Below are 27,074 nucleotides of genomic sequence, written 5' to 3' on the forward strand. Positions count from 1 at the left end.
AACAGACACTGTGGAAAGAATCGAGCGAGTAGCACGGACGACAGCAAATATCACAAACTTGATCAGATTTGCACAGAAACTTAAAACTTATCTGTATCCTTTTAGTTGTTATCACAACTACAACCTACATCCTTTATTAGGCTACAATCTGGTTGATTTCAACTCAAACTCCTTGTGAATCCATGTGAATAATAATGTGTGTAAAATAAACTCTGCAATGGGCCTTTAATCCTGTGCATCGGACTGGGAGGGTCTCCTACCGTGGAGTTAAATGAAGTACAGGATCAAAGACCTGGCTGCAGCTCAGAGGCACCAGAGGAGGTTAGACCTTCAGCATCCTCCTCTCCTCTTTCCTCCTCTCCTCTCCTCTCCTCTCCTCCTCCCCTCCTCCTTCTCCTCTCCTCCTCTCCTCCTCATTCTCCTCTCCTCCTCCCCTCCTCCTGCAGAAGTATCGCCTTTCTTATCACCACCAGTCTCATGTCTTCTTAACTCTGTTGTGATCTCTCTGTCTTTAATCTGCACTGCTACATACTGATCTGCTCTGAGATGCCTCGATCCCTCCCTTGCTCTCTCTCTCTCTCTCTCTCGCTCTCTCTCTTTCCCCTGACATCTAGTTCAAAGGCGGGGCCTCCCACTAAGTACCCCCCATCATCTCTCTCATCCATTTCTCTGCAGCAGTTCCCCAGTTTCCTCAGTAGGGGGTATTTAGCTTTTCCCTCTGACACTTCTCGATCTCGCTTCATCTCTCACTCTCCCCCCCCCCCCCCCCCCCCTCTCTCTCTCTCTCTCTCTCTCTCTCTCTCTCTCTCTCTCTCTCTCTCTCTCTCTCCCTCTCTACACTAAAACCCGACCAACCGGCTCATCTTACCTACAAATGGTGGATTTTAGTGAAACTGCCATGCAATGCAGCCACTCTTTTGGATTGTTTTTTTTCTGTTGTTGTTCATTGATCTGCTTTCATGCAGCACTAAATGAGATAATCAAAGGCAGATCAGGCTCTTATTGGAAATGGGAAGCAAACAGCAGTATCCTGTCTTATCCAACCATCACCTCACTTCCTGCTTCACATCTGTCATACATACCAAAGCCTATGACCGATAAACTATGAGGTTAAAACACTAAGGATAGACTTTCTTTAAATACACAACATTATCTACATCTTTTAACATGCATTTATTATTTAACAAACATTTATAACACATACGTGAAGTAAACTAGTCCCGTTCAACTGTTACATAACACAGTCTGCACCTCCTTTCTCCTTCCCTGTCCCTTCTCTCTGCCTCTCTTTTCTGTCTCCTTCTTCTTCTTCTGGATCTGCTCCCAGCCACGGCTACATCCTGCTGACACAACACTGCCCACACCTCAGTGCCACCCCTCCATCTGACCACACACACACACACACACACACACACACACACACACACACACACACACACACACACACACACACACACACACACACACACACACACACACACACACACACACACACACACACACACACACACACACACACACACACATATATCAACTCCTGTATTCTCCCTCTCACTTCAATATTTCCCTCTAGACTCTCCTTATTTCCCTTCATCCTTCGCCACCCTCCACTTGCTCACTCTAAAGGGCAAAAAAAGTCAAGTGTGGCCATCCACCTGTGCGTGTGGGTGTGTTTGTGTGTGTGTGTAGGGGGGGGGGACAAAGAATGGATCCGGTCGATCGTCCCATTCAAACTCTTGACCTTCTCCTCCTCCCATGAACCATTTGACCCAACTCATTATTGGAGAGTGGCATCAAGCTACTTAAGTCTGTCAACCATGACCGCTTCTCCTGCATGAGTTACTCACTCTTAAATGAAATGATAGATAGATAGATAGATAGATAGATAGATAGATAGATAGATAGATAGATAGATAGATAGATAGATAGATAGATAGATAGATAGATAAATAGATAGATAGATAGATAGTTTGTGTTTAGTGTCCTTCCTTTGAGTTAGTTAAGACAATGCTACAATGATGATCACTAATGCAACATGATAATAATGATGATGATGATGATGATGATGATGATGATGATGATGATCCTTATGTGTAGCCAGAACTGCTTGTTTTTCAGTAAGGGAGGAAAGATTACACTCACACACACACACACACACACACACACACACACACACACACACACACACACACACACACACACACACACACACACACACACACACACACACACACACACACACACACACACACACACACGGCTTCTGCTCATCATCCGCTGACGGCATGACTTTCATTGAAAGTGACACTAACTCACATACTGCACATACAAAACACACACCAAGTAAAACTGTGCACACTCTGCAGACCCTATAAGTCAATTAAAATAATGCCGATACACACACACGCACACACACATACACACAGGCAATCACCCGTTAAAAAAACATCAATTACATCTTAGTAAAGAGGAGTGGCAGCCATTCCCTCTACAGAAACAAACATTTAGAGTTTAAAGGATGAGGAAAGACTGCTTTGTTTCAACATGGACAACACAATAATGGTACAGCCAGACCCTGAGGTGGGGGTTGGGGGGGTGGAGGGGTGCTTCCTAAATTGTATTGTATTTTTTTCACAAATCTCGCCTCATGCCTGTGGGTACAGAGACACAGATGCTGAGCTCTTCTGGAGGCAGCGTTTACGACAATGCTTCACTGCCCCCTCATGGTTCTCAGCAGAACAACTGGAGAACGTCAACAACTACCTTTTCTTTTTATAGGCCTACCTTCAACACATCCATCTGGAGCCAATCCCAGCTGACATGCCACTGGAGCGAGGGAGAGGTACAACCTGGACAGGGTACCAGTCTACCTCAACACATCATCTTCAGAAACATAAAGAATAGGAGAACATAATGCAAACTGTTTCACAGAATAGAGACATAGTTGATTAGATTAAAACTAGGATGCAATAACTAAAAGATCAGTAACAAAACTGGACTGGACTGTTCTGCACTTTAGAGGACTGTGCAATACTTGCTTTGTGGGTTTTTATCCATCACTGTCTCTTTTAACCACATGGGTCTGCAATTTGAATTTCGTTTGTACCTTGGTATAAATGACAATAAAGGTATTCAAAACTATCACTGTTAAACACCTCACCCAAAGTGAAAGCAGGACTCCCTGGTCTCCTCTATCCTCTCCCTCTGCTCCACCCTCACAATGAGACAAACACAACGATGGAGAGTGTGTAACTGTGTAATTTATTTTCTTGTATGAGTTGAATTGATGGAAGCAAAAAAAATAAACGGAGGAAAACAAAGAAGAAAAATAACTCTGCGCTCAGTTATATCTGATGGATGTAAACAGGAAACAGTGACGGCCTTATTATAGTTAATTGATACCCCTGTCACTGTGAAACGCATTTAAAATGTATAAGAAACGAAACTAAATGAATCTAAAAACTTCAGCGTGATTTAAGAGAATCGCTCTGACAAACAGAGTGAGAACAGGAGTTTGAGTGATGACTCACAGGCTTTTATACATTCAGTAACAATCTGTGGGCTTGTCAGGTCATTTATCTGCACTGCACTGCCGACATTGGAGAGGACGGAGAGATGCAAGGACACTGACCTCAACCTCCGCGCGAGCCGCAGGAAGCCTCGAGGACGGGATGACAAATTGCCAGAGAGATCCTGGAGGTGTCACCTCAACATGTGACTTCATGCCCCTCACATGGTCCGAACAGGCCGACTGGGGAGACGAGGGGATGGGATGAAAAGAAAACAAATTAAGCCTCTCTTCATTTATATGCAGGACAATAAAAATAGCACATTTGCACCTTTTCCCCCCAGAACGATAACATTTTGCGTTACTCCAAAAAGTTTCAGAGTGATTAATACTTCAATGAGCTGTGACAAACAGATCGGGATGAACCTAACTAATCCAGGACATGAAATGTTTTGAAAATGATATGAATTCATTTTCTAAACAGTATTCTCACAAGTGTACAGTAAGTGTGAAAGCATGACATAGTTTAAAAACACATTTTTCATCATTTAGGGATTTTCACAGGAGGTTGGTTTTGCACGTCTCTAACAAGCTAACACAGTGTCAGTCTCTGGAGAACAGACACAAGACTGTGAGACGTTCTTTTTTTTCAAACAGGATTTATAAAGGGAAACAGGAGAAGCTGCTAATTGACCAGAAATCTCAAGTTTTTTTTTTTTTTTAAAGTTCATCTGAACCACTCTGGCCGCCCCTATGAGACAGGAACACATGAACACACCTGGACCACAGGGTTTATGAAAAATGGTCTCAGAGATGTGATGTGACATGTGGCAGAGGATTCACTCCAGCGGTGACTCTGCTGCACATCACTTCCCCTCAGATACACAATATCGCTCTCATTGATCACAGGCCGACCTTTGACCTGGACAGACAGAGTGAGTTCACAGTGTCCTCATACGACAAACTTGACAAAACCCAAATACGTGATGATTATAGTTCTGAAGTTCAAACTTCAGTGTCCTCCTCCCTCTCTCATTGCGCCCGTAGGTTAAACAGCCCTCCAAATAAAGGGTTCATTCATGTAAAACTCTACAATAAGACAAAAAACGTAGGAAAGAGTGTGAAATAGTAGGAAACACTTAACATGATCATACCGTAAAAAACAACATGAAAAGAAAAGAGGAATAACAGCTTATTTTTCATTCGTGAGAGGACCTGCACACAAGCACAGGTGCTCAAGGGCAACACTGAGACTGTGTGCAGGTGACAGGATATTTTCCGAACTGTTCTGCCTCACAGATTTTCATTTGGACAGGAATATGCTAAAAGCTAAACCCCATGTGTGTGTATGTGTGTGTGTACAACCCTCAGGTGGTAAAGTTTCCGTTTTCCCACCTCCTGCTCTCGGCTTCTGCCCCAGACAAAGTCATGACTTCAAAGTCAAAACAGAGGAGGTGCACACACGCACACATTCACACACTTACACGTCACACATTTTTTCCACGTTTCCTCCCCTGCCATCCAGTGGGGCTCTTTCGGCCTTTGTGATGTATAATTGAAGCTGTGTGTAATTTCACCAACTCGTTTCCAGCCGAATCCCACTCGGAGCTGAACTTTAACTTCTCTCATCGTGGTGGAATATTCTCTCTGAAATGGAGAGGCCCGTTCTTTGAACATGCTGGTTAACATGCCCCCCCCCCTCTCTACACTGCAAAAACCTCCTCCTTACCCTCGCACCACCCTGACCCGTCTCCATTACACTGCAGTGTAACTTTATTGCAGTGAAAAGAGCAGAGTAGTTCAGATAGTGTCAAAGTCAGATTGAGCAAAACTTTGTGAAACATGATTTGAATTAGTCAGACCGTCTGGGGCTTCTTTTGTCCCGTGTGGTTACTTTGGAATAATAATAGGGAACTGCCTTTTATCAAAGAGTAGGCTATGGCTGGCGTTATGGATTTATTGAAAAAAATATTTAATACTTTTTTTTTTAATGGACAGTTTATAATATGTTATCATTTTTCGGGTGTTTTCGGAGATGTGAGCACCTTCCTAGCGGGGGAGTTTAAAGGGGTAGTTCAACATTTTGGCAAACTGGCTCATTGCCATAATCCCTATAGTCATAGCAGTAAGTTTGTTACCTTTGATTGTCGGTGCAAGCTATTTTTAGAACGGCGGAGCAGAGCCGCAAGCTGCTCAGAGCAACACTACGGATGCTCATGGGATTTCTTGGTTTCCCTCATCCAACTCATCAAATAGCCTACACAATCCAACAACTCCAAAATGCTCTTGTGGACAAGTTGTGACCTGCACATTCACCATGCTATGAGATAACGGAACGTTACGAGGCAGAGTTGTTTTAGAGGTAAATTCATGCAAAACTGCTGATGCGTGGTCCTGTCGAGGGCACTTTTTCGGCAAGCAGTCTCTAAATTTACCTCGAAAACGACTCCGTACTTAAAGATTGTGATAAAATCCCTACAGGGCCAGTTTGGGCCTGCTCTATTAGGGTGGGCTGGTTGAAATAAGAGGTGGGCAACTTTGGTTGGTATGTAGAAGCCGAACAGTGGCCTAAAGGCGGCCAATTTGAATTGCAGTCCTGACGGAACTCTAAACTGGTTTATAGTTTAAAATATAATAAAAATCCTTCATGCATAATAGGCTATGTCTTTTCATTGAATAATCTTAAAAAATATGGCTAATACATACATACAATAGCCTACTTATACAAAAGCTCTAGTTCAAAGTGGCACAAACAAAAAACAACCTCACAAACACGTTACAATTTTGGCCTAAAATAAAATAAAAAATAACTTAATATTCAAAGCCAATCACAGCAAAGTAGGGCGGGACTACAACAACCACATCAACAGACAACCACTCTCAGAGAGTCCACTTTCGTTGTTCATGTTTGACCGCCAACTATAACCATAGGCTAGGAACAAGCAGAGAATTTCTTATCGTAGACTGGCTCTGGAACAAGTTGCTATGGCTATGGTTGCTATAGTTAGCCGCCATGCTAACGTTGCCTGTAAGCTAGCATGGTAACGTCGGTTACAGTAACATTACGAGGTTATGTGTGTTTCCAAACGTGGACATGTGACGTTACTTATTAGCTGTTAAAAGTAATTAAACACTTTAGTAATCAGATTACCCACATGTTTGGGAATGTAACTGATCTCATATCGACACGGAGCAGCCTGGAGCAGCAGCCGGGGAGCAGAGTAGTCCGACTCCGGCGTCAGGTAGCCTGGTTGGCTCCGCCTCCAAAAAATAAAGATGGCGACGGCCAAATCTACGAAGGAGGGCCAGGCATGACAAACAAACAAACAAAAAAAAAGGTTAGGCAAAAAAAAAAAGTAAAAAAAGAAAAAAAAAATGATGAATGGATTTTTTTTTTTACATTGTTTTTTTTTTTTGCCAGATTTTTTTTTGTCTGGCCCATACTCCTTCGTACAAATCGCTTCATACTTTTTTTTTATTGCTTCATGCAATGTATGACCAACAAACATTTCAGTAACAGGTGAAGAACCCCCATGTTAATAAAAAATACAGAGTCCTTTCTGTGTAACATTTTATTAATTGTCCAAAATCATATCAGTAGATCAGACTTATTTTTTTCCTTTTTTTAACATTCTCTTAAACAAAAATATAACAACTATTTACAATCACTCGTAAAAAATACATAAAAAGCGTACGAGCAAAATCATGTTGTCTTTCTAAAAGACATAAGTTACAACCGCTATGTAAAGTGTGAGACAAAAGCAAACTTTAAGCCACAGACCAAGTTAATACCTCTTTGTACAGATTGTGCAGCACACTCACCACATTTAAGCTTATTGTTGTGCATTTCTGCTGTAATGCCAGAAGTTGTCTACATAAAACACATCCACTTCTCTCTTATTGCATTCCAGGTAACACGGCAGGACACGGGGGGCTAAATTACAGTCAGGCAGGAGGGACGTTTTCATCAAGCTGTGATGGGGTGGGGTGGGATTTCTGTCTTCTCCAGTTTATGCTGTTAAAAAACACTGACATGTTGTGTTCACAGTGCCGGCAGCTGCTCACTGCCACATCCTCCATGAAACATACCAAATGCATGAAGACTGGAGGCAGACAGAGCTACTCAATTGAATGAAATTTAGCCCTGGAAGAAAAAAAAAAACCCTACAAAAACAAATGACAAAAAATGTGGCAGGTGGAGTGCTGCTGGAGCGTTTATTAGTCATCTGCTGGGAAATGTTGATGGAAACATCAACATGTGCAGAATGTAATAAAAAAAGGTTTTAAATCCAACAGTTGATGACTGCCAAAAAAAAAGTGCAGCATTTTCTTAACTCCATTCACAGACTGGAATGGGTGAACTAAGGGGAGTAGCATGTGTCACTATATTCTAAAACTAAAACAGGAGATAATACTGATTCATGGTTTAAAATCTGAGTGATACGGTTGTGCAAAAGAAAAATGTAAAAGAGAAAGTGTCAGTTTCTGACTCTCAGTCTGTTTCAAAGTTTATTCTATGGAGATTTTTTTTTTTAAAGTAAAAAAGAAATTGGTTGAGGGTCATCGTTCAGAAAACACCTGCAGACATGGAGTGAAAACCAGAGCACGCTGAGGAGGAGAGCTGGAAGTTCTGCTGAGGTGACAGGAGGGAAAAGAGGGACTACACTAGACGTGGCATCGTGGCTGTTCAATTCAAACTGACAGAGTTATAATAGCATAAAAAAAAACACCTTTCAATCATCCAATCTGAGTTTGAAACCGACAGCAGGAGCCCCACAAGAAGCCCAACGTCCTGCAGGCGAGGGCAATCAGAGCTGCAAAATAAGAAGAGCTTTCAATGGAAATAACTTCTGAGCCTTTCCTTATGTGCTCCACGCCAAGACTGAATCAAAACCTTTTTTTTTTCTTTCCTTTAAATGCTATGATCCCAACCTCACAAATGCAATTCCACAACACACACACACACACACTCACACAATCACACATAGTCATATCCCATAACACAGCAGCAATTTCACTTATAGACAGATCAGAAATGGCACCAACAACAGAGTGTGAGGGGAGAAAACAAGTGAGGAACAATGAACCGACAGAAAGACTCCTGCCCGAACACACACACGGGGCGATCACAGCCTCGGATTATTTGTTATAACAAAATATTCAAAAATAGCATTTATAGAGGACTCTCTTCTCTCATCTATACATGATCAGTTAACATTAATTTATGGCAAAGAAACAACAAAAATATATATGTATAAATTCATATATATATATGCCATGTATATATTAGCAAATAATCATTTCAAGTCTTTGTGTGGCAAAAACAAAATACAAACGAAGCTTCAGCGCGCGACACAGACAGTACAAGAAACAGAAGGTCTAATTCCAGTTACTCCCCTGCTGCACCGCAGATAAACACATAAAAACCATAGTTCCTTCTCCAAAAAAAAAAAAAAAAACATTAGTCAGAATGTACAAACTTGCTTCTGTTTTCTACACAAATAAACAATTTTCAAGCACGTCCTTTAAATATTCAACAAAAAATCAACTATGAACATGGAATGAAGATGCGAGCCGGGATTTTAAAATACATTATCTTCTGCTGATTTTGTTTTGTTGCTTGTTCTTTTAAATAAGAAGCAAAAAAAAAAAGAAAAAAAATCTTGAGATGAGAGAGGTACACTGTGAGCACATAGTCAAGAGTTTATGCTGCATCTGCATATTCCTGCTGCTTTATAAACAAATGTACAAGGTCAAAAAGAACCTGGAGCATTATACTTTAACATTTCAGCTTGTAATTCAATAGACAACTAGTCTAATAAACACTGTAAACAAAACGTGTAAGCACTGGTGTAAACACTGTCCTTTGTCTTTATGCACACCAATGAAGATTTCTGGTGTGTGTGCGCGTGTGTGAGCGTATACGCATGCATGTTGTGTGGCCACACAGTGCTAATTTATCTTTTTTTTTTTCTTTTTTCTTTTTTTTATAGCTGCTGCAATAAAATAACGACACGCGTTTTTACTCTACAGGAAGCAGCGAGGCATTTGTTCTTCAGCTCATTAAAAATGAGTTACAATACAGTTATCATAGAACATCCAGGAGGCAGCATGCCGCTACAGTACCTCGCGTCAGACTGAACGAGCAATAAGAGAATGAGGTGGCTGGGTGGCGCAGAGCGAAGCACGACACCGAGACACTAAACTGCCTGAGAGATACTGCTTGTCTTTTTTTTAATATATATATATATATATATATATATATATATATATATATATATATATATATATATATATATATATATATATATATATATATATATATAGAAAGCTCAACAAAGTACAATAAGTGCTAAACACAAACAGACTCTCTGTTAGTTCATGGGTTAGTTTCATTCCTCTCTTTTCACCTCCTGAGTCGAAAGTGAAAAAAATGTGTCACGGGGCTCTATGTGGCTCCTGAGGGCTTCTCCTGACAAATACAGTTAAGTCTAAGTGTCGGGATGATAAAAATTGGCTTTGTAGCGTTTTTTCTTGTGCATTGGAACTGATGTCACTCGTGTAGATTTACATCATCAGTGCCAGGGTTTAAATAGAGACACATAGATCTCTAAATCTGTTTTTTCTCGTCTCGTATTCGTCTACATTCATCTTTTTTTGAGCTGACAACAAAGCCACGAACAAAAAAAGCAAAGCGAAACAGAAAAAAAAAAACTAAAACAAAAAACAATCCCCCACAAAGCTGATGTTCGTCATCATAATACTTACAAAACTAACTACTACTGTCGATCCCTTTGTCTGCTGCTCCTCACGGTTCTCACATTAAAACTTTGCAAAGCTCAGAGATGCAAAGGAAAAGAAGAAGGAAAAAAAAAACTTTTTACAAAAACAAAAAAGAAAAATCACTGTACAACATGTTAAAATTTTATAAAACAATGGGAAACACCTTTAGACAAAAGAGCGTGGAGCGCAAAATGGAGGTACATGGTGGTCTGCTTCCGAGGATGCTCACTTCTTCTAATGAGGCATCGTCAACTGTCTCTCATTCCTTCTTTGTTTATTCTGTGAATCCATCCGTGGTGACGTGACTCCATCACAAACACCTCTCTCTGCTTTTGTTCAAGAGTTTTTTAAAAAGTATCTCAAGTCTCGCTTTTGTGGTGTGAAAATGGGTTTAAAAGAGTCCTGGGAGGTGGAGCGAGGTCACATGACCCCTCTGTCTGTCCAGAGGTGCATTATGGTCCGTGGTGTTTTCACACGGTCTTTAGGGAGGATGTGCTCTGACACGTGGTGACGACAGGCTGCTGAACTCAGTCCAAAGCCTGAAGAACACGACCTGGCCCGTGTGTGTGTGTGTGAGAGAGAGAATGAGCGTGTATGAGTGTGCGTGTGAGAGCAGGACGTCTCCATCTCTACACCGCCGACACCTGTTCATCTGGAAAAGAGAAAAGACAAAAAATGTTTGACAGGAACTAAAGGAGAAAACGGAGGATTTAAAAAAATGTTTTTCAGAGTTCATGTAAAGTTCAACACTTTAAAATTAAAAATTTACACTTTATATAAAAAAAAACACACAGAAGTGACTGGTCTAATGATGGTAACTGAAAGTTTAAAAAAGATTTTCTGCAGTACAATCCACTGTCATAAAATCCCTAACACTAAAATCATCAACAACACAAAGATAGGATTAAAGCTAAAACTCAGATTACAACCTGGAGCAGGCCTGGGGAAACACTGACAACTTCTTTCTACCTTCTAAAAGTTGTTTCCTAATTTACACCAAGAGACACCCAGGTATCCTTTCAATTCTTTAAAGCAACTGTCATCCAGATATCTCCATGGATCTTAAAACTGATACTGCAAAAATAATGAACCCAGTAGCAGAGAGGAAACTTGGGGAGAAAACGCCTGGCTCAGTTTAGCAATGTCAAAAAACCCTGTTACTGTAGAAGATTGTACTTACAGTACATACAGGTAGGGAATGCACGATAACTATCAGATAATTATCGGCCCGATATTGACCAATAATTATCAGCCAAAACACAGATAAGTCAGATAATTCACTTTTTTGCCGATTCCTAGAGCCAATCATAATTAGCCAACATTATTTTCACTTATCACATAGTTTGTTTGCCCACTAAATTGATTTGAAACAATAATGAATGTTGATATTTGAAGAGTCATAACTGTTCTTGTCTTTGTTGTGATTACAGTAGTGATGTCATGTCTGTTGTTTTGTAAAGTCAGATGCAGAGCTACTTCATCTTGGCCTTTCTTAACCTCAGTTGCAGGAAGTTATCGGTATCCTAAACACGATTAAATCAGTCTAGAGTGCAGCACGACTTTATTTATTTGTGCTGTTTATAAACTCTGAAATGTTGCATGTGAGTCAATGTGTGAAACAGAGGATGATGACACATTTGTCATCTCCTCCTCCTCCTGTGGGGACGTACCCTCCTCGCTGTCAGCCAACTCCGGCGATGGGAGGCAGATGCTGGGCGGCCTGGAGTAGCCCTGCGTGGAGCCGGCCGCCCGGGCGTCTGCGTGGTGGAGGTGATGGTTCCCCGCCAGCCTCCGAGCCTCGGCCAGACCGCCGGCCGCCGCGGGGCTCTGCAGGAGTTTGCTCCTCTGCAGCGCCACGCTGTAGTCTGGAGGTTTGAGGTGAGGGGGCCTGGGGAGGAGGCCTCCGGGCCCACCTACTACTCCGTCTGGGAGGCCCAGATCCCCCAGAGCCAGACCCTGGTAGCCTGGAGGGGTGGGAGGGGGAGCTCGGTAACGCTCATCCTTGGCGGGGGAGGTGACACAGTACACTGGGTGGAGGTGAAGATCAAAAGAAAGGAGGGATGGAGCAAAGAGGGAGGGGAGGAGTGGTGGAAGGGGAGTGGGTTGGGGGTGGGGTGAAGGTGAAGGAGCAGGAGGGGAGCAGGGGAGGGGAAAAAACGAAAGAAAATCATGGAAAAATGAAATCAATGTGATGTTTCACTAACACACTACACAACCGTCCATGCAGCAAAATGTGTCCAAAATTAAAAGAAAAACAGACAAACAATGAGATGGATGATGCAGCAGATACAGACACAACTACAGCTGCAACTAATGAACGATCTATCAGTTCTGTAACAGACTAATCGATCAATCGTTCACTTCTTACACATATAAGGAAAGTGTGAGGAGTGCTCATCGTTGTTTGTTGGGGTCTAAAGGTGCGTTGTGTTGTGTTTGACCAAATCCTAAGGATTTATTACAGAAACTAGAAACCAGAGAATGAACGATTAATCGATGATCAGAAATCTATCAGTTCTTTTTCTGTTGCTGTACTAACAGATAATTTGACTAACTGTCTCAGCAGTGGATATAAACCTGTCTCAGCTCATCCTCTACTTGTGTTATCCACCTAATCCTAACAAACTGCACAGTCTTAGAACAGCAGAGGATCCAAAACACAAATTTACACTCTGCTCAGTAACTTTTATCAGCTGCAGAGCCGACGGCAACAAGAATCACACCTGATTGGTGAGATTAGCTCTAGAGCACAGAAATGTCGGAGAGCAAATAAAGCAACAGGACACACTAAGTACATCAACTACCACTACGTATTAACAAGCCAAACTGGTCTAAAGAGCTGAAGCTGATGTCTTACTGCATGACTCCTTAAACTATTGTTAAAGCTTTAAATGGGAAACACTGTTGTGTTTACAGGGAATCGAACTCTCAACCTGACCCCTCACCTATCAGGCCTTTCTCTGTGCTTGATGTCACCGTTTTGTAGGCGGGGTCTGTGCTTTGCCCTCCGTCCTCGTTGGTTGGCGAGGAGGGGTGCTCCGAGGTGTTTCGCCGCTTTATCGTCCCATAATTCCCCTCGTAGGTGTCCGACAGCGAGCTGGACGACGCCCAGCTCTGCCGCGACTGATTGGACAGCTCCGAGCCGGAGTCTCTGGAGTGCTGCTTGGCGCCGCCCTCGTTCGCCCAAGCGTGACCCGCCGCGGCGTGACCCTCGACCTCCGCGATGGGCCCGGCCAGCTGCATGTGCTTGAAGCCGCCCAGGTGCGTGTGCGGCAGCGCCAGCGGGTGGCCGTGGATGCCGTGGTCCCAGGGCCGGCAGGAGGAGGCGGGGAGGCTCTGGAAGGAGTCGTGGGAGTTGGAGGAGCAGGACGTCCAGCTGCCGCGCCCGCTGTCGGCCACCGAGTCCAGAGAGTTGTGGTCTGGGGTCAGCTCCTCCGTAGAGATGGAGGAGGTGAAGGTGGAGGCTCGCATCACGTATCCTCGCGTCATCGATGAAGAACTAGTGCGCATAAAAGAGACAGTGACATAAGTGGTTATAATATGCAGGAGTTTACACCAATGGTAATTTAGAGAGACAGTTTACACAGAGAATAATTTAAACCAATGCTTTCAAAGTATTAGTGTAATGTTCGCTGACTGTCCCTGTGAATACACAATGAGTGTGTTAATGTGTGTTGATTAGGCTTTATTGGAGAATACTACAACAATTATCTCTGGCTCTCAGACATCTGGATGAACTCCCGTCCCAGTTCACTCTTCAGATGATCAATAATCAACTGATGATGATGATGATGATGTAGATGCTGAAATTGCAGTGAAAGAGATGAAGAAACCAGCAGCAGCATGAAACCTGGTCCGATCAAAGGCGTACTGTCTTCAGTCAATGCTGATAAAATCATTTATAATTGTCTTTCTACACAACAGTCTCATAAACACAGATGGATGTTTGATAATGAATAAATCATCCAGTTACAGGACCACCTGCTGTGTTCCTCCTGGAACTAAGCATGAGATAAAGATGCAACTTTTTTCCACAAGAAGAACTGTTGAGTTTTTTTTTTATGCTTGTTGCTCTGGTTGTAATAAATCTGCTCGTTTGTCAAATTGAAACTTGTCTTAATCCACATGGAGCTTTAAAATAACATCCATTATGACTATTCAATAGTCATAAAATACACAAAAACACATCAGATCAATGATGAAAACATATATAGTTTTCTTCTTAAAGCAGATATCAGTGGAATGTTTTTGTTAATATAAGTCCTAAATAGTCCTATTTTCCGTCAGCAATCACTTACATGAAGTATTTCAGCCTAAACACGAGTCTCTCCGTCACTCTGCTCTGCTGTAACCCGAGGAGAAAATTTTCCTTGTGGGATACAAGTGTTATCCAATGAGGAGAGAGAACGGCATGAAGGGCTGTGTGTGCAGCCAAGGGATGCGCGTGAATGTGGTGACGTAGCACGAGGACCAATTGATGCCTGACAAGGGCGGGGGCTGCTAACTCATGGTGCGTTCAAAGAAACTCGTACTTTGTGTTTTTCCTTCCTGTGAAGTCATACCAGTTCGATCTGGTACGAGTTCACGGGTCGGAAGTTACGAGTGGCCGTTATAGGGAACTTTCACAGACAACAGGATGGTAAAAACACGAGCTACGGGTTACCTGGAACGCTACCAAGTCGTAGTTGTGACTTGAAGCTGTAACTTACGGTTTCAAAAGCCTGCCTTGAACGCAGCATTAGCCGAAACGGCCGTGAAGCTGATATCTGCTTTAATAGTTTTTCACACTCATTCATTTTCTATTTATGTTGTGCAGATATTTTTTAGTTTTATGAGTATGATTAAATCCGAATTGTATAGAGAGTGTATATAAACTCCATGGGTTTAGAAAAATATGTGCGAGTAGGAACAAAGACGTTAAAAAGGAAAGTTACTATTCTCTTAGGAAGAAAGAAAACAGTATGAAACAATATTACATTTAGCTGTTGGGTGGCAGGGGGAGAGGTGTAAACTGTGCTGCAGTGAATTGATGATGAGGAGAGAAGACAGGACATATGAGGTGGTTCAATAAATATAAAAAAGGAGGTGGGGGCCTGGTAAAAGTCTGATGTTACGCAGACGACTCACTGTTGTCTCTACACAACCTTCACCTTCCAACAACAGCGACTTCTTCCCTGTGTCTGGATGAGTTATTACACAGATTCTTCCAGTGTTTTTTGTTTCAACCTGTTTCTGTGAACGTCCACTTATTAAAGTTTACGCCTCATCTGTGCACTTGGCTCTTAAACAACCAACAAGAAATCACAAAACAAACATTTGGCAGCATCGTAGATCAGTGTCTCAATTTTAAAAAACCACAACAACAAACTTTTTGTGATATTTCCTAGGCTGCTTTTTCATAAAGCAGCAGTTTGATTCGCTGACGTGATTTTACTGGACAAACAAGCCACTCAATGAAAACGAGTCATATTTCATAAAAAACAGTGTCAGTGTTATACAACAAGGCTGCGGAGGCAATATAATAACAGAGAAGCAGACGGATTATTTTGTCCGGTGATATTTTACAGTCTCCTCTTTATGAGACAGAATGGCCTGATCATGGAGAAACAATAAACAAACAGCAGACAATAAAAAAGCCGTGTTGTTTACTCAGCCAGATTAAAAAGCCGCCTGCGTGAAAACCGATACGTTGTTAACGGAGAAAAGGAGGCGAGAGAAGGGCAGTAAATGTGGGACGCTAATAAAAACACAGTGTGTTTTACGACTTCCTGTTCTCAGAGTTTTTAATAAGGAAAGGACATAATTGGAATCCAGCTGGGGGAGGAAACGTAGGAGGAGCGGCTAAAGGTGGAAAAGTCGTCAGTGTCTTTAAGCTCTTGTTGGCCACTGGGAAGGTCTCTGATTATTACTGTATGTCCGTGTGAGTGTGTGTGTGACTATGTTTTTATGGTGTCAGGTGTAGTCAAGTCAATTTTAAACTCAGTCAGATGTGACTTCCCATCTCTCAGCCCAACTCTTCTTTACCTAAAAACATGATATGAGCAAACATGGATCCTGGTAAATAAGGTAAAAATTGCTCTTGTTAAAAGTTCTAACGGCAAATTTGCCCAAAATCTCCATCATTATAAACTCTTATGGCTTGGAAAGTGTCAGGTAATTTCAATCCTGTGAGATGTGAACATATTGATTTTCCACATCCATCCCTTTTTTCTGCAACCTCACACATTCCTGTCCAGACCGAAGAGACACTTTGTATCCTAAAGTTGTATCTGACTGATCACTCATTAATACACAATGAATTAACTTTAAGATAAGATAAACTGTCTGCCTGAAACAGCTTTATTTATGTTGCATTAGTAGCGTCAGAACTGGCTTTATGTCTACGATTTGAGCAGATCCACCTCTGTCATCCAGCCCCCAGTGGCTCTATCAAAAGAAGACAGTGAGGTGTGTTGATAATCACAGATCTGACCTGTGGATCTTAAAGAAGACGGCTTAAAGAAAAACATAAACTGCACCAAATGTCTGTTAAAATATTTTAAAAGATGCTATAATCACATGTATGTATGTATTTTGCACAGTGGCTTTAAAACAAACTTAAGAATCTTTACAAAAATCCAAACTTGGACACTTTGCCAAAATGAATCCCGTAAATATCTATTCACTAAAAGATGAACCAGTTTCCTACTCACTTGGGAAATTTATCAAACATGTGATTCTGCACTGAGACCAGAATGAATCCTCTCAGCTCAGTGGCAGAATCTTTAATATGTTGTGAATATGAAATGAAGTGTCTTGTTGTAACGACTAACACAGTTGGTTGTGATGTTTATGCGCACATAAATCACTGGAGGTCAGGTCCTACTGATAATCTGACATATATGAACTACAGTAACCTGGTTACTGTGGTTACAAATGAGAATTATATTAGTCATTTGCTATTACTTTCAGTGGTTTCTTTTTTTTAGCCAAATCGTTTCCTCTCATGCTGCTGCTTCGCTGTCGCAGCGTTTTGCTTTCCTACATTACAGCCTCTGTATGTGGACAGAAAACTGGGAAAAACCAGGCTTCTCACTTTCATAATGACACTGTTTTGTAGGAAAAAGCTGCATGTAGCAACATAAACTGAGGTTTATATTAAGAGGGTACCCACTACCCACTCTTTTCTTGAAATCATTTCCCAGGACATTTTCAGCTGCTACAGTCTGACAGACATGTTACTACACCATCTACTGTCAAATTCATACTTTGGAGAGTTGTATCTTATTTTGTACATTCAACCAGTTTGTTTCTATCTTTATTCCTCTCTCACCCTCAGCAGTCTGATTTAAAGATGTGCAGTCTATGGCTCTAATTTATCTATGAAATAATCTCCTACTACACACTTAGAAATTATGACAAATTTATCATAGAACGCCGCAAACATTTGTTTTTGTTTTTAAAGCGGGCCTACTACAGCTCTCTGCTACTCCTCCATCTGTCACTCAGCAGAGGAGACAATAAGTCCAATACTGTGAGACACTCATCAACTCAAAGTCTCTAGTTTTCTTTGAAAAATAAATCCTTAGCGGGGTCTGAAAAAGTCAAATAGATAGAGCACTGATAGCTGAATAATTTTCCAGGACAACTCAAGCTTTTCCAGGAAATGTTTTTCTCGTTTTCCATGTGTTTTCCAGGACACATGGGAACCCTGATTAAGGTAATGATTATGATCTTTATTTCTTGACATGGCAAACAAAGAAAATGCCTCCAGTTCATTTCATTGTGAGAATCATCAGTGATGTTCTGACTCAACCACACAGATTAGACGAGCCACTCTGAATCATTAAAAGTGAATTACCTTGTGCTGGGCTGGTTGTAATCAGCGTTAACGTGTGCATTTGTTGCTGCCGTGCTTTCAGCAACAGCAGTGGCCATTGTAGTGGTGGTTGTCGCGGTAACAGTGGATGCAGCGCTGCAGCTCCTGTTGCTGCTGGTGCAGCGGTCGTCGAGGCCGGGAGCCGGCACCGAGTCCACCGAGCAGATGCTGGACCGGGACGAGATCTCGCTGTGACTGGAGTCGGACAGGTTGTCTGCTTTACCGGCCGGTAGGAGGGCGTAACCTGGAGACGGAGGGGGGGAGGAGTTTAGACGTTTACGTTTAAGGACAACGTGGAATACAGATTATAGTGGTCGAGAACGGAGATTTGAGAATACAGGGAGACAACATCCAACTTTCTGTGTCTTCTTTAATGACAATAACTCAACAATAACACTGTTTTACCCAGTTAAAGGTCATAGTGTCCTTTTCCTTCACTCTACAAAGTTTTACAGTCAGAACAAGTGGTTTCAGTTTCCTAAAACCTGAATTTAAAACTCACAGAGCCTCTGAAATGGGCAGAATTCATTGTGAAAGACACTATTGGGCTTTGAATTTAAACTTCATATGAGAAAAACCTGCTGAACTGAATCACCTGCATCTCTACGGAAACTAAATGGCGATAAAATACTGCAAACCTGAACTAAAAACTCTTTTTTTTTTTGTGAAACTGCATCTCACAGAGTAGAATCTCTAAAGAAGAATTATGTCTCATTTTGGGATTACAGAGACAGGTTCAATATGCATGTGCCGACTGAAATGTGTTTAGTTCAGGGACGTTACAACACTTATGAAACTCCACAGGATCATAGAAACAGAGGAATGTTGGTAAAACTATCAGGTAACAGTGACTTTAACAAGCTCTCTGCTGTGATGGTTTCTTAACAAACACCATCCACACACACACAGAAATGAACCGGATCAATCAGACTGTCTTTCTCCTGCTGTGTCTGTCCCTGCAGAGCCAAACGAACGGGTTTGGACTGCCTGATCTCCTGTCTCTCTGCTCTGTCTGTCCTCGTCTCTCCTCATCCTGCGGTGAGGAGGAAACAACCTCCGCTGTTCCCTCCACATGTGTCCTCCTGCCTGCTGCTCTCTCCCTGGACTGACTCCTGTCCCTCAGCATCCTGAACGGGGACATCAGCCTCGTCCTGATGGGCGACTCCTGACTTTTTGGTCTCACTGGCGACTGAGGGGACAGAGTCGTGCAGGACCCGGAGTGGACAACTGGAAGCAAAGCGTGTGTCCCTACTAATTTCTGTGTAGGACGTCCTGCTCTGTCTCTCTGTGACGTTAACCCTCGTCCTCTCCTTTGCTCTGAGGGAAACAGGCCTCTCTGAACTGACTCTGTCATGGTCGCCTCATCCTCCCTCTCCTCCTCCTCCTCCTCTGCCTGACTCTCCCTGTCCCTGCTCCTCTCTCGGCTCTGCTGCCTGGTCATCAGTAGGATCCTCTTGTGGAGGAGAGCCCCACCTATGCCGTAGCTGCGCAGGCTGGCGGTGCCGGCCTTCGTGCTGGCGTCGCTGGTCAGTGACGACGAAGATCCAGACAGGTTCATCTGGCTGGAGTTCTGGGACTTGGCCACACCTCCGACTGCAGAGAGGAGGAGATGACAGAGGAGGGAGATAATCTGTGAAATCTTGGAAATGTTACGAAGGAAAAGACTGAAATGAAATCTATTCTCGACTGTTTCTCTGTTTCTCCTCTTCACCTGGGGAGTTCCTCGGATAAAAACACACACCCGTTGTTACTTCATGACTCACCTTTGCGTGGAGATCCCTGCGGCGACACCGTGGGGCTGGAGTGAAGGGAGGAAATGGTGGAGACGGTGTCATCAGATGGTCTCTTGCTGCTCCACTCCTCTGATGAGGTCACTTGAGGTTTCTTCACCACCTGGGGAGAGTTGGAGTCTGAAGAGAAAAAAAACAAAATAATAAATGAACTCCAGAGTCTGTTACATGTTTTTTTTTTCCTCCCATGTTAACCAGTGCTTCATAACTGCAGGTGAACTCACTGGGTGTCCCGATGTCCTTGGCAGTGCTCTTCTTTCGTAGAGGGTTCAGAGGGACCTGGACCTGGAGGACTTGTGACACCCGGTTTTGTGTTTTCCCAGAGGTCAGAGACGAGCGCAGAGACACCGGGGACATGTCCGACTTGGTCGATCTTCTCTCACTCAAGTTCTTAGACACTGTAACCACAGCGGGAGGAGGAGGAGGACAAATGTGTCAACAAAACAAAATGACTTAAATATCTGACAGCACAGCATCTTATTCAATCTATAAAAACATCACTTCATTGCTCATATGTGACTTGGACCATGAGCTTTATAAAAGATCTGCTTTGTAAATAATATGTATCACATTTACATTCACATTATGCCAAGTGTTTGAGAAAACTGTGAGCTGCAGGACATGTGATGTACACTAGGTGGCAGTGCAAGTCAATTATACCAGTATAATTTGTGCTCCTGTTATCAGATCAATTATCGTCCACTGATATGTTTTTAATTTGAGCCAACAGTTAAACCAAAATATATCTGGAGGATAAACTGCTTTTTGGACATGTGTCATCTCTGCAGAACAAGTTTCTACTTGTACTACTTCTCCTATTTGACTGACTCAGCTGTGGTAAACACACCGAACACAGAACATTATGTTTCTATTTCATCTACGATCTCTTGTGTAATAAAAACTACAGCAACTGACTGAGGAAATCATGAATCACAGTCTGCTGCTGGTGTGTTACTCACAGGTGCTGTAGGCCGGCTCACACTGCAGCGACATGATCTGATGCTTCTCCTCGTCCGACTCCACCGTCAGGTTGGACAGGTACTGCTTCACCTTCCTGGCCATCTGCGCGTCCTCGTACAGCTTCTTGGCGTTGAGGAGCGAGCTGCGACGCACTCGCTTCTTGTGGGCGCCGCCCTGCACGTCCAGCATGTTGGAGTTGGTGCTGCCCTGACTCAAAGACCTGATGAAGAGGAGGAGGAGGAAGGAGAGTGAGGAAGAGGATAGAAGGAAGGAAGAAAAATGGAGGAGGATATTGAGGAAAGAGAAGAAACAAGTGGATTGGGGGTGCAGAAGTGAGGAAAAATGGATGAATTGAAGGAGAAGGAAAGAAAAGAAAAAGAGGAAATGTGCATAAAATCATAAAGACAGGAAGAAACAAAAAGGCAGATCGAGAGAGGGAAGGAAAAGAGAAGAACGGTAAACAACAGTCAGTTCGATCGTCTACAAAACAGGCACGGCTACTTTCTCATCAAACACCTCCGCTACCGTAAAATCTGCACAATCTGTCTTAGTGCTGGAGCAGAGCGTTTAAAAACGGGACCATGCAACTGGGAGGGAGGCAGCTGTCGGGAGTGTGTGCCATGCGTTCACAGAACAGAGCAGCAGAACAGTTCTGTCAGATGGAGGCAAAAAGGGTTAAGAAAACAAAAGATGCACAAGATTCGATATGGGGAATAGTATTATTATTACGTTGGGATGCAGATGTGGACAAACAACAAACCAGAGTCAAATAGCATCTGTCAACTTTCCTCATGGTTTGTTTTACCTTCGCCTCTCTGTGTCAGATGAGTGGAGTTTGTTTTGTTTTTTTAGCTGAAGTTCATTCTTGGCCGTGGAACCAGGAACCAGCAGCAGATCAGATACTATTTGCTTTTTTTATTGACATGGAGTTAAAGATACCAACCGGCAAACATCTAATGAAGCTCATTCAATATGACTGAAAGCTCCAGAGCAGCTACTTAATGGATCCAAGGTCAAGAATGAACTTTGAAGTCCTCACCGTGATGCAAAAATATGGAAACCTGAACATGTGTAACTGTGTGGTGAATGAGCAAACACACAATCTGATGATGAGGAGCATGTGATACGATCAAAAGCTCCAGAAATGGACCCAGAGATCAGATAGTTGTGTTTGTAAAGACGTGTTGTTTTATGTTCTCCCATCCCAAGAACACGACATTTCATTTACTGATATGAAGGAATGACAAATGTCAGAAATCCTCGTTATTCCCGACCTGTCGCTACCGTAATGTGTCTCAAACCTCTTGGAAACAAACATTAGGTTTTTGTTTGAAGTTACTAAATGACTCAAACACACAGTCTGATGAACAGAGAAGACAATGAACGGGTCAATGACGGACTTCAGCATGGCTCATTGAATGGGAACTGCAAATGGAAGGGTTAATCACACACACACACAAGCACAGGCAGACACTCGCATACACTCGGATAATGGTAAAAAGGGGCGACATGCAGAGTTTATGGTGGTGGTGGGGGGGGATGGGGGGGGTGGATGGATGCAGGGGTGGACTGGACTTCTGCTGGTCCAGACTCAAACAGGATGAGAGCGGTACCAGGACAAACTTACCCTAAACTCTTCCACCTCTTCTTCCTGCAAGCAAGAGGCGTGAAGATTGAAGAAGCGTGACTTAGAGACAAGTTCAAGGTTCAGGGGACGAGGGGGGGGGGGGGGGTCGGGGGGGCGAGGACGAGGAGGAGAGACAAGACTATGTAGAGGACATGCCACCACAAACAGAAAAATGACTGGAGATGGGAGGACACCACACACAGGACATCTCCCCATATCAACCTGAAACATGTGTGTGATGGTTTTTTGTCAACTCATTAAAAAAAAAAGCCTCTTTTTTTAAATTTATTTGAAAATCTTTCGCCACACATGGACGACGATGCTGCTGCAATAAGAAAAAACAGATGTCTTGGGCCTTGCAGTATGAAGAGAGTGTCTGCAGGGGGCAGTCATGCTCTGCAGCAGTGACACACCGTGATAAACACACACACACAAACGGAGTGATACAAACAACTACACACTGTGGTTGGCATCAATGCTGCCTCACTTCCTGTCAGTGCATGTCTCTGTAATTGTGCTCTCACACTCCAGCTGAGGAATGCAATCACACACACACACACACCAAAAAAAAAATATATATATATATCACATGAACTGGACAGGAAGTGAACGGGAATTGATGGGACCAGACCGTCAGTGTGTGCGAGCCTGATCCTGTGGGTGCAGGATCCAGGTCGGCCGGTGGAGGGAGGAGGTGTGGTGGTTCCCTTTTTGCCCACATTTGTAGTTTTCTCTGGTAATAATAAAAACAGGGCGTCTACCTACAATCTAACCCGGCTACGCTGGACGCTCTGAGTTCATGTCCCTTTCTGAGAAGCGGCAGTTTTGCCACAGTTTGAAAGAGCCAGTTTCTAGAAGTGGCATCACTTCTACAAATATAAAACCACGATAAAAGTGTCATAATTTACAAAATTCCTGTTTTTTTTCCGAGCCACAAAATTAATTTGAATGTCCCCTAAATAACACATTTTCTTGAGAAGCTGCTGTTCTCTCTGTTCTTTGAATTTCTTGCAGGACGTTCTTGGAGGTGATCCTACGGCGACACTGCTACTTAAAGCTCTTATGCAAGAGGGCATATGCACTAAGACAACTCAGATTATCTCATTTTGCTGCAAAAAACAAGCAACTAAAATAATGTGAATGATATAATCACATAAAAATCTTCTTTAATATCATTACCGACAAATTCAAATGGTTCGAGTGACACCGATCTGTGAAACTGGCTCCAACTGCAGCGTTCAGTTCAAAAAACTTATCATGAGTTGTATGTGAAGAACCAACCTCTGTCTGAACATGAGAGCAGGGTCCATGTTGGCGGACGTCATCCGCACCACGTGTCTGATCTCCTTCGCGATCATCCTCAGCTTCTCAAAGTTCACTAGACCGTCGACGTTGGAGTCGTTGCCTGGTGGGACCAACAAAAAGACACACACACATAAAATAAGCGAGTGTGAAGACAGCGTCAACACAGAGAAAGAGATAAATGATTCATATTTTGGGACATTTACAGGACGCGGTCCCAGAAAGGTATTTTTTTCTCCTTGTTCTCGTCTCTTTCTTGTTCGTTCCTGCAGGAGATCAAAGCGATATCTCTCTTTTATACCGAGTCACACTGGGACATTTAAGATTTTTATTTTCAACTTAAACAATTAAGGAACCTGTGCCGTTGTTTCTCATCAAGGACATAGATATATATGTATATATATATTTAAAACAGAACCTTTAAGGAGATGTAGGTTTAGGTGGGATGTGTTAAGAAGGGAAAATGGGGAAGTTTGAAGCAGAAGTAAACCTGCTGAGCGAACCTGAGGTTAACCTTCCTGACAGCAGAGGAAGTTGAGAGTTGACATATTTTTTGCCTTTAAAGCAAACACAGCAACCAGACAAACAAAGCGTTCACCTTCATGTAAAAAGGTGAGATCCTTCTTGACGACGGGGAACAGCGGGATGATGGGCGGCTGCATGCTCTGGCTGCTCAGGATGTTGCGGTACTTGGACATGTTCCTGGACGGGTCGAAGACGTCCTGCAGGTCCCCGAACAGCTTCTCGTACTTACTGGGCAACTTCTCCCACGAGCTCCGCAGCCGAGCCACCGGCGCCAAGTTCAGACCGCTGGGAGAGAGAGAGAGAGGAGGAGGAGGAGGAGGAGGAGGAGAGCGTGGGGAGCCGGGGAGACAGAGATAAATAGGTTAGGATGGGAAGAAGGGAGGGAGAGTGGTGCAGGGAGCGGTGAAGAAGCAGAGGAGGGAAAAGAGAGTAGAGGAGAAAGAAGACGTGAGTTTAGTTTCAGCGTATAGTGCCTTCATCACAGTCATACTCCACACTGACATCTGCACAGTTACTACTTTTCAATTTAACCACTTCAAATTAGCAAGAACTCCATTTTCCCGAGCAGAAGAAACCCCTGAAGGCATCGTCAGGCTCTGAGCAGATTCATTTAAACAGCTGATAATTACGACCGGCGCAGCGTTTTACTTCTGCTCTCTGCTCTCATCATCATCGTTGTAGCTTCAGTCCTGCGTTCATTTACTGATCAACTCTGCATCTCCACCGCAACGACCTCTCTGTGCTTTTGTCAATATTTTGCACCGTCGACAAGGAAGTAACCAAGTCACCAGGTCTGGGATTTGTCTCATCTCATCTCATATCCATCAAACATATAACTTTACCTCTTTTCAACATCTGCATTATGAAGCCAAGTGCATCCACTTTATAATGCTATAGGAAACCCTGAATTTAATATTTCATACAGAGCAGCATGCAGGTAATGCATAAGAAAACCATCTATGTGAAGAACTCCTGCAGTAAGGGAGGCTGTAAAGGGAAGTAGAGTTCGCACACTTCTGTCCTAAAGTGTGTTTTACTGCAGCGAAAAGACGAGGACCGAGCTGCCGAGTCCAGACCTGAAGCGGACACACACTCCTACATGAATCAATGCAAACAAAAGGCCAGAACATACATATAATCATCTTTAGAAAACAAGTCAAGAGAGAGTTGAACTTCAGAATCGAATCAAGAATAAATCACATCCTCTTCATGCATTTATATTTAAATTTATGCTGCCGATGAACTCGACGAATGATCTGTAGATTATCAAGCAGGCCAAGTGAGAAAATGACTCAGGGGCCCGAGGGCCAATCACAACTGAATTTACAAACGCTTGCCCCCTCATGTGCAAAGTTGTTACATAAACAACAAGGCATAAAACAGAAACGCAGTACACAGCATATGTATCAGATGAAGTACAGTATACATAAATCCTCTACTGCTGCATAAACAGATGGAAGAAATAAACAACCAACACACTCACAAGTGCCTGTGCAGACACAAACACACTTTGGAGGTGAATCCACATGTGTCCAGATGTTGGTGATAAAGAAGAACAACAAATAATAATATGTGTTACCGTGGTGGGAGTCTTGTTTTAAACAGTTTAAGTGTCAGAGTGTCTGTGGTTTAGGAGAGTCAGGGTGGATTCAGTGAGCAGGCAGGAGAGTGTGGGGGTGGGGGAGGGAGTAAGGGGAGAGGGGGTGAAGCTGGTTCTTCTAAGGATGGAGGGGGAGGTTGGGGGAGGCAGACGTGCGGCCAAAGCTGATTTAACACAAAAACTGTCAGGGGAGACGGACTAAACGCCGGCTGTCGTCACCATAACAAGAATCCTGCTTTGATGCTGAGACTGAGGAAAATGATGAAACTATTTGTCACAACACAGTTTTCGGAAGCCAACACACACACACACACACACACACTCTGAGAGTTTCTACACTGAGCCTATGTACCTGATTATAGCAAACATGGAGTTGAAGTTCTTGCACTCTCTGCAGTGCAGGGCGATCTTGATGAAGTGCTTGATGGTCTTCATCCTCTTCAGGGCGTTGGGCTCCTTCAGGATCTCCGAGGCGACCCAGAACGTCTCCTGGTTTATCACCTCCTCGAACTGCTTCAGGTTGCCGCTCCCCACCGAGGAGTCCAGTTTGAACAAGTCGTCCACGTACCTGCGAGCCGCGACGGAGAAGAAGAAGTTACTGACATATATTCTGCGATGCAACGAAGCAACACGGCGAGAGGAGCAAAACGTTCGGAGCGGCTTCTCTTACTCTGTGGACTCGACGTTCCTGAAGAGCTCAAAGTCTCTCATGGAGAGCTGGGCCGCCACCTCCATGGTGCTGAGCTGCAGCAGAGAGATCTGACTCTCCCTGAGGAGGTCCTGAGCGTCCTCGTCCGAGCACAACGTCTCCGTCTCCATGTTGTTCTTCAGGTAGTACCTACAGAGGGAGGAGGAGGAGGAGGAGATGATTGGATATACTGGATATCTATGGCCAATTTATCAAATCTGCTGCATAAAAACAACACAAAGAGGAATTATAATGTCTGATCCTTTGAGTCTGAAAAATGAAGGGGGGTATTAACTGACAATAATTACAAGGAGTTACAGGCTGTACAAAAGTCAGAGTGACATCATCCACATCATTTCTGTGTTGGCAATAAGTCTATTTTTAGAGCTGGAAAACTACAGAAGGTGCTGGATCTGCAGCGGTGGGCGGACAT

At 43.2% G+C, this 27,074-nt stretch overlaps 1 protein-coding gene across 7 annotated transcripts in view; it reads right to left on the reverse strand.

Annotated features, from left to right (window-relative positions):
- Positions 1 to 9,796: 9,796 nt before the first annotated feature.
- Positions 9,797 to 27,074, reverse strand: part of rapgef6 (Rap guanine nucleotide exchange factor (GEF) 6) — a 140,546-nt gene continuing 123,268 nt past the window's right edge. For 5 of the 7 annotated variants that reach the window (XM_083986273.1, XM_083986272.1, XM_083986275.1 and 2 more), the window contains 13 exons: positions 26,624 to 26,791; positions 26,306 to 26,521; positions 24,427 to 24,638; positions 23,808 to 23,931; positions 22,527 to 22,550; positions 20,899 to 21,119; positions 20,164 to 20,337; positions 19,913 to 20,059; positions 19,623 to 19,742; positions 18,132 to 18,393; positions 13,237 to 13,790; positions 11,962 to 12,318; positions 9,797 to 10,943 (listed from right to left, as the gene is read on the reverse strand). In XM_083986273.1, coding sequence (XP_083842399.1) covers positions 10,921 to 10,943; positions 11,962 to 12,318; positions 13,237 to 13,790; positions 18,132 to 18,393; positions 19,623 to 19,742; positions 19,913 to 20,059; positions 20,164 to 20,337; positions 20,899 to 21,119; positions 22,527 to 22,550; positions 23,808 to 23,931; positions 24,427 to 24,638; positions 26,306 to 26,521; positions 26,624 to 26,791 — 2,602 coding nt within the window. In that variant the 3' untranslated portion in view covers positions 9,797 to 10,920. The remainder of the gene's footprint in view (positions 10,944 to 11,961; positions 12,319 to 13,236; positions 13,791 to 18,131; positions 18,394 to 19,622; positions 19,743 to 19,912; positions 20,060 to 20,163; positions 20,338 to 20,898; positions 21,120 to 22,526; positions 22,551 to 23,807; positions 23,932 to 24,426; positions 24,639 to 26,305; positions 26,522 to 26,623; positions 26,792 to 27,074) is intronic. The other 2 variants (XM_083986274.1, XM_083986271.1) reach the window with 1 other exon arrangement.

Source organism: Trachurus trachurus (genome assembly GCF_905171665.1).
Source record: "Trachurus trachurus genome assembly, chromosome: 14".
Taxonomy (NCBI): Eukaryota; Metazoa; Chordata; class Actinopteri; order Carangiformes; family Carangidae; genus Trachurus; species Trachurus trachurus.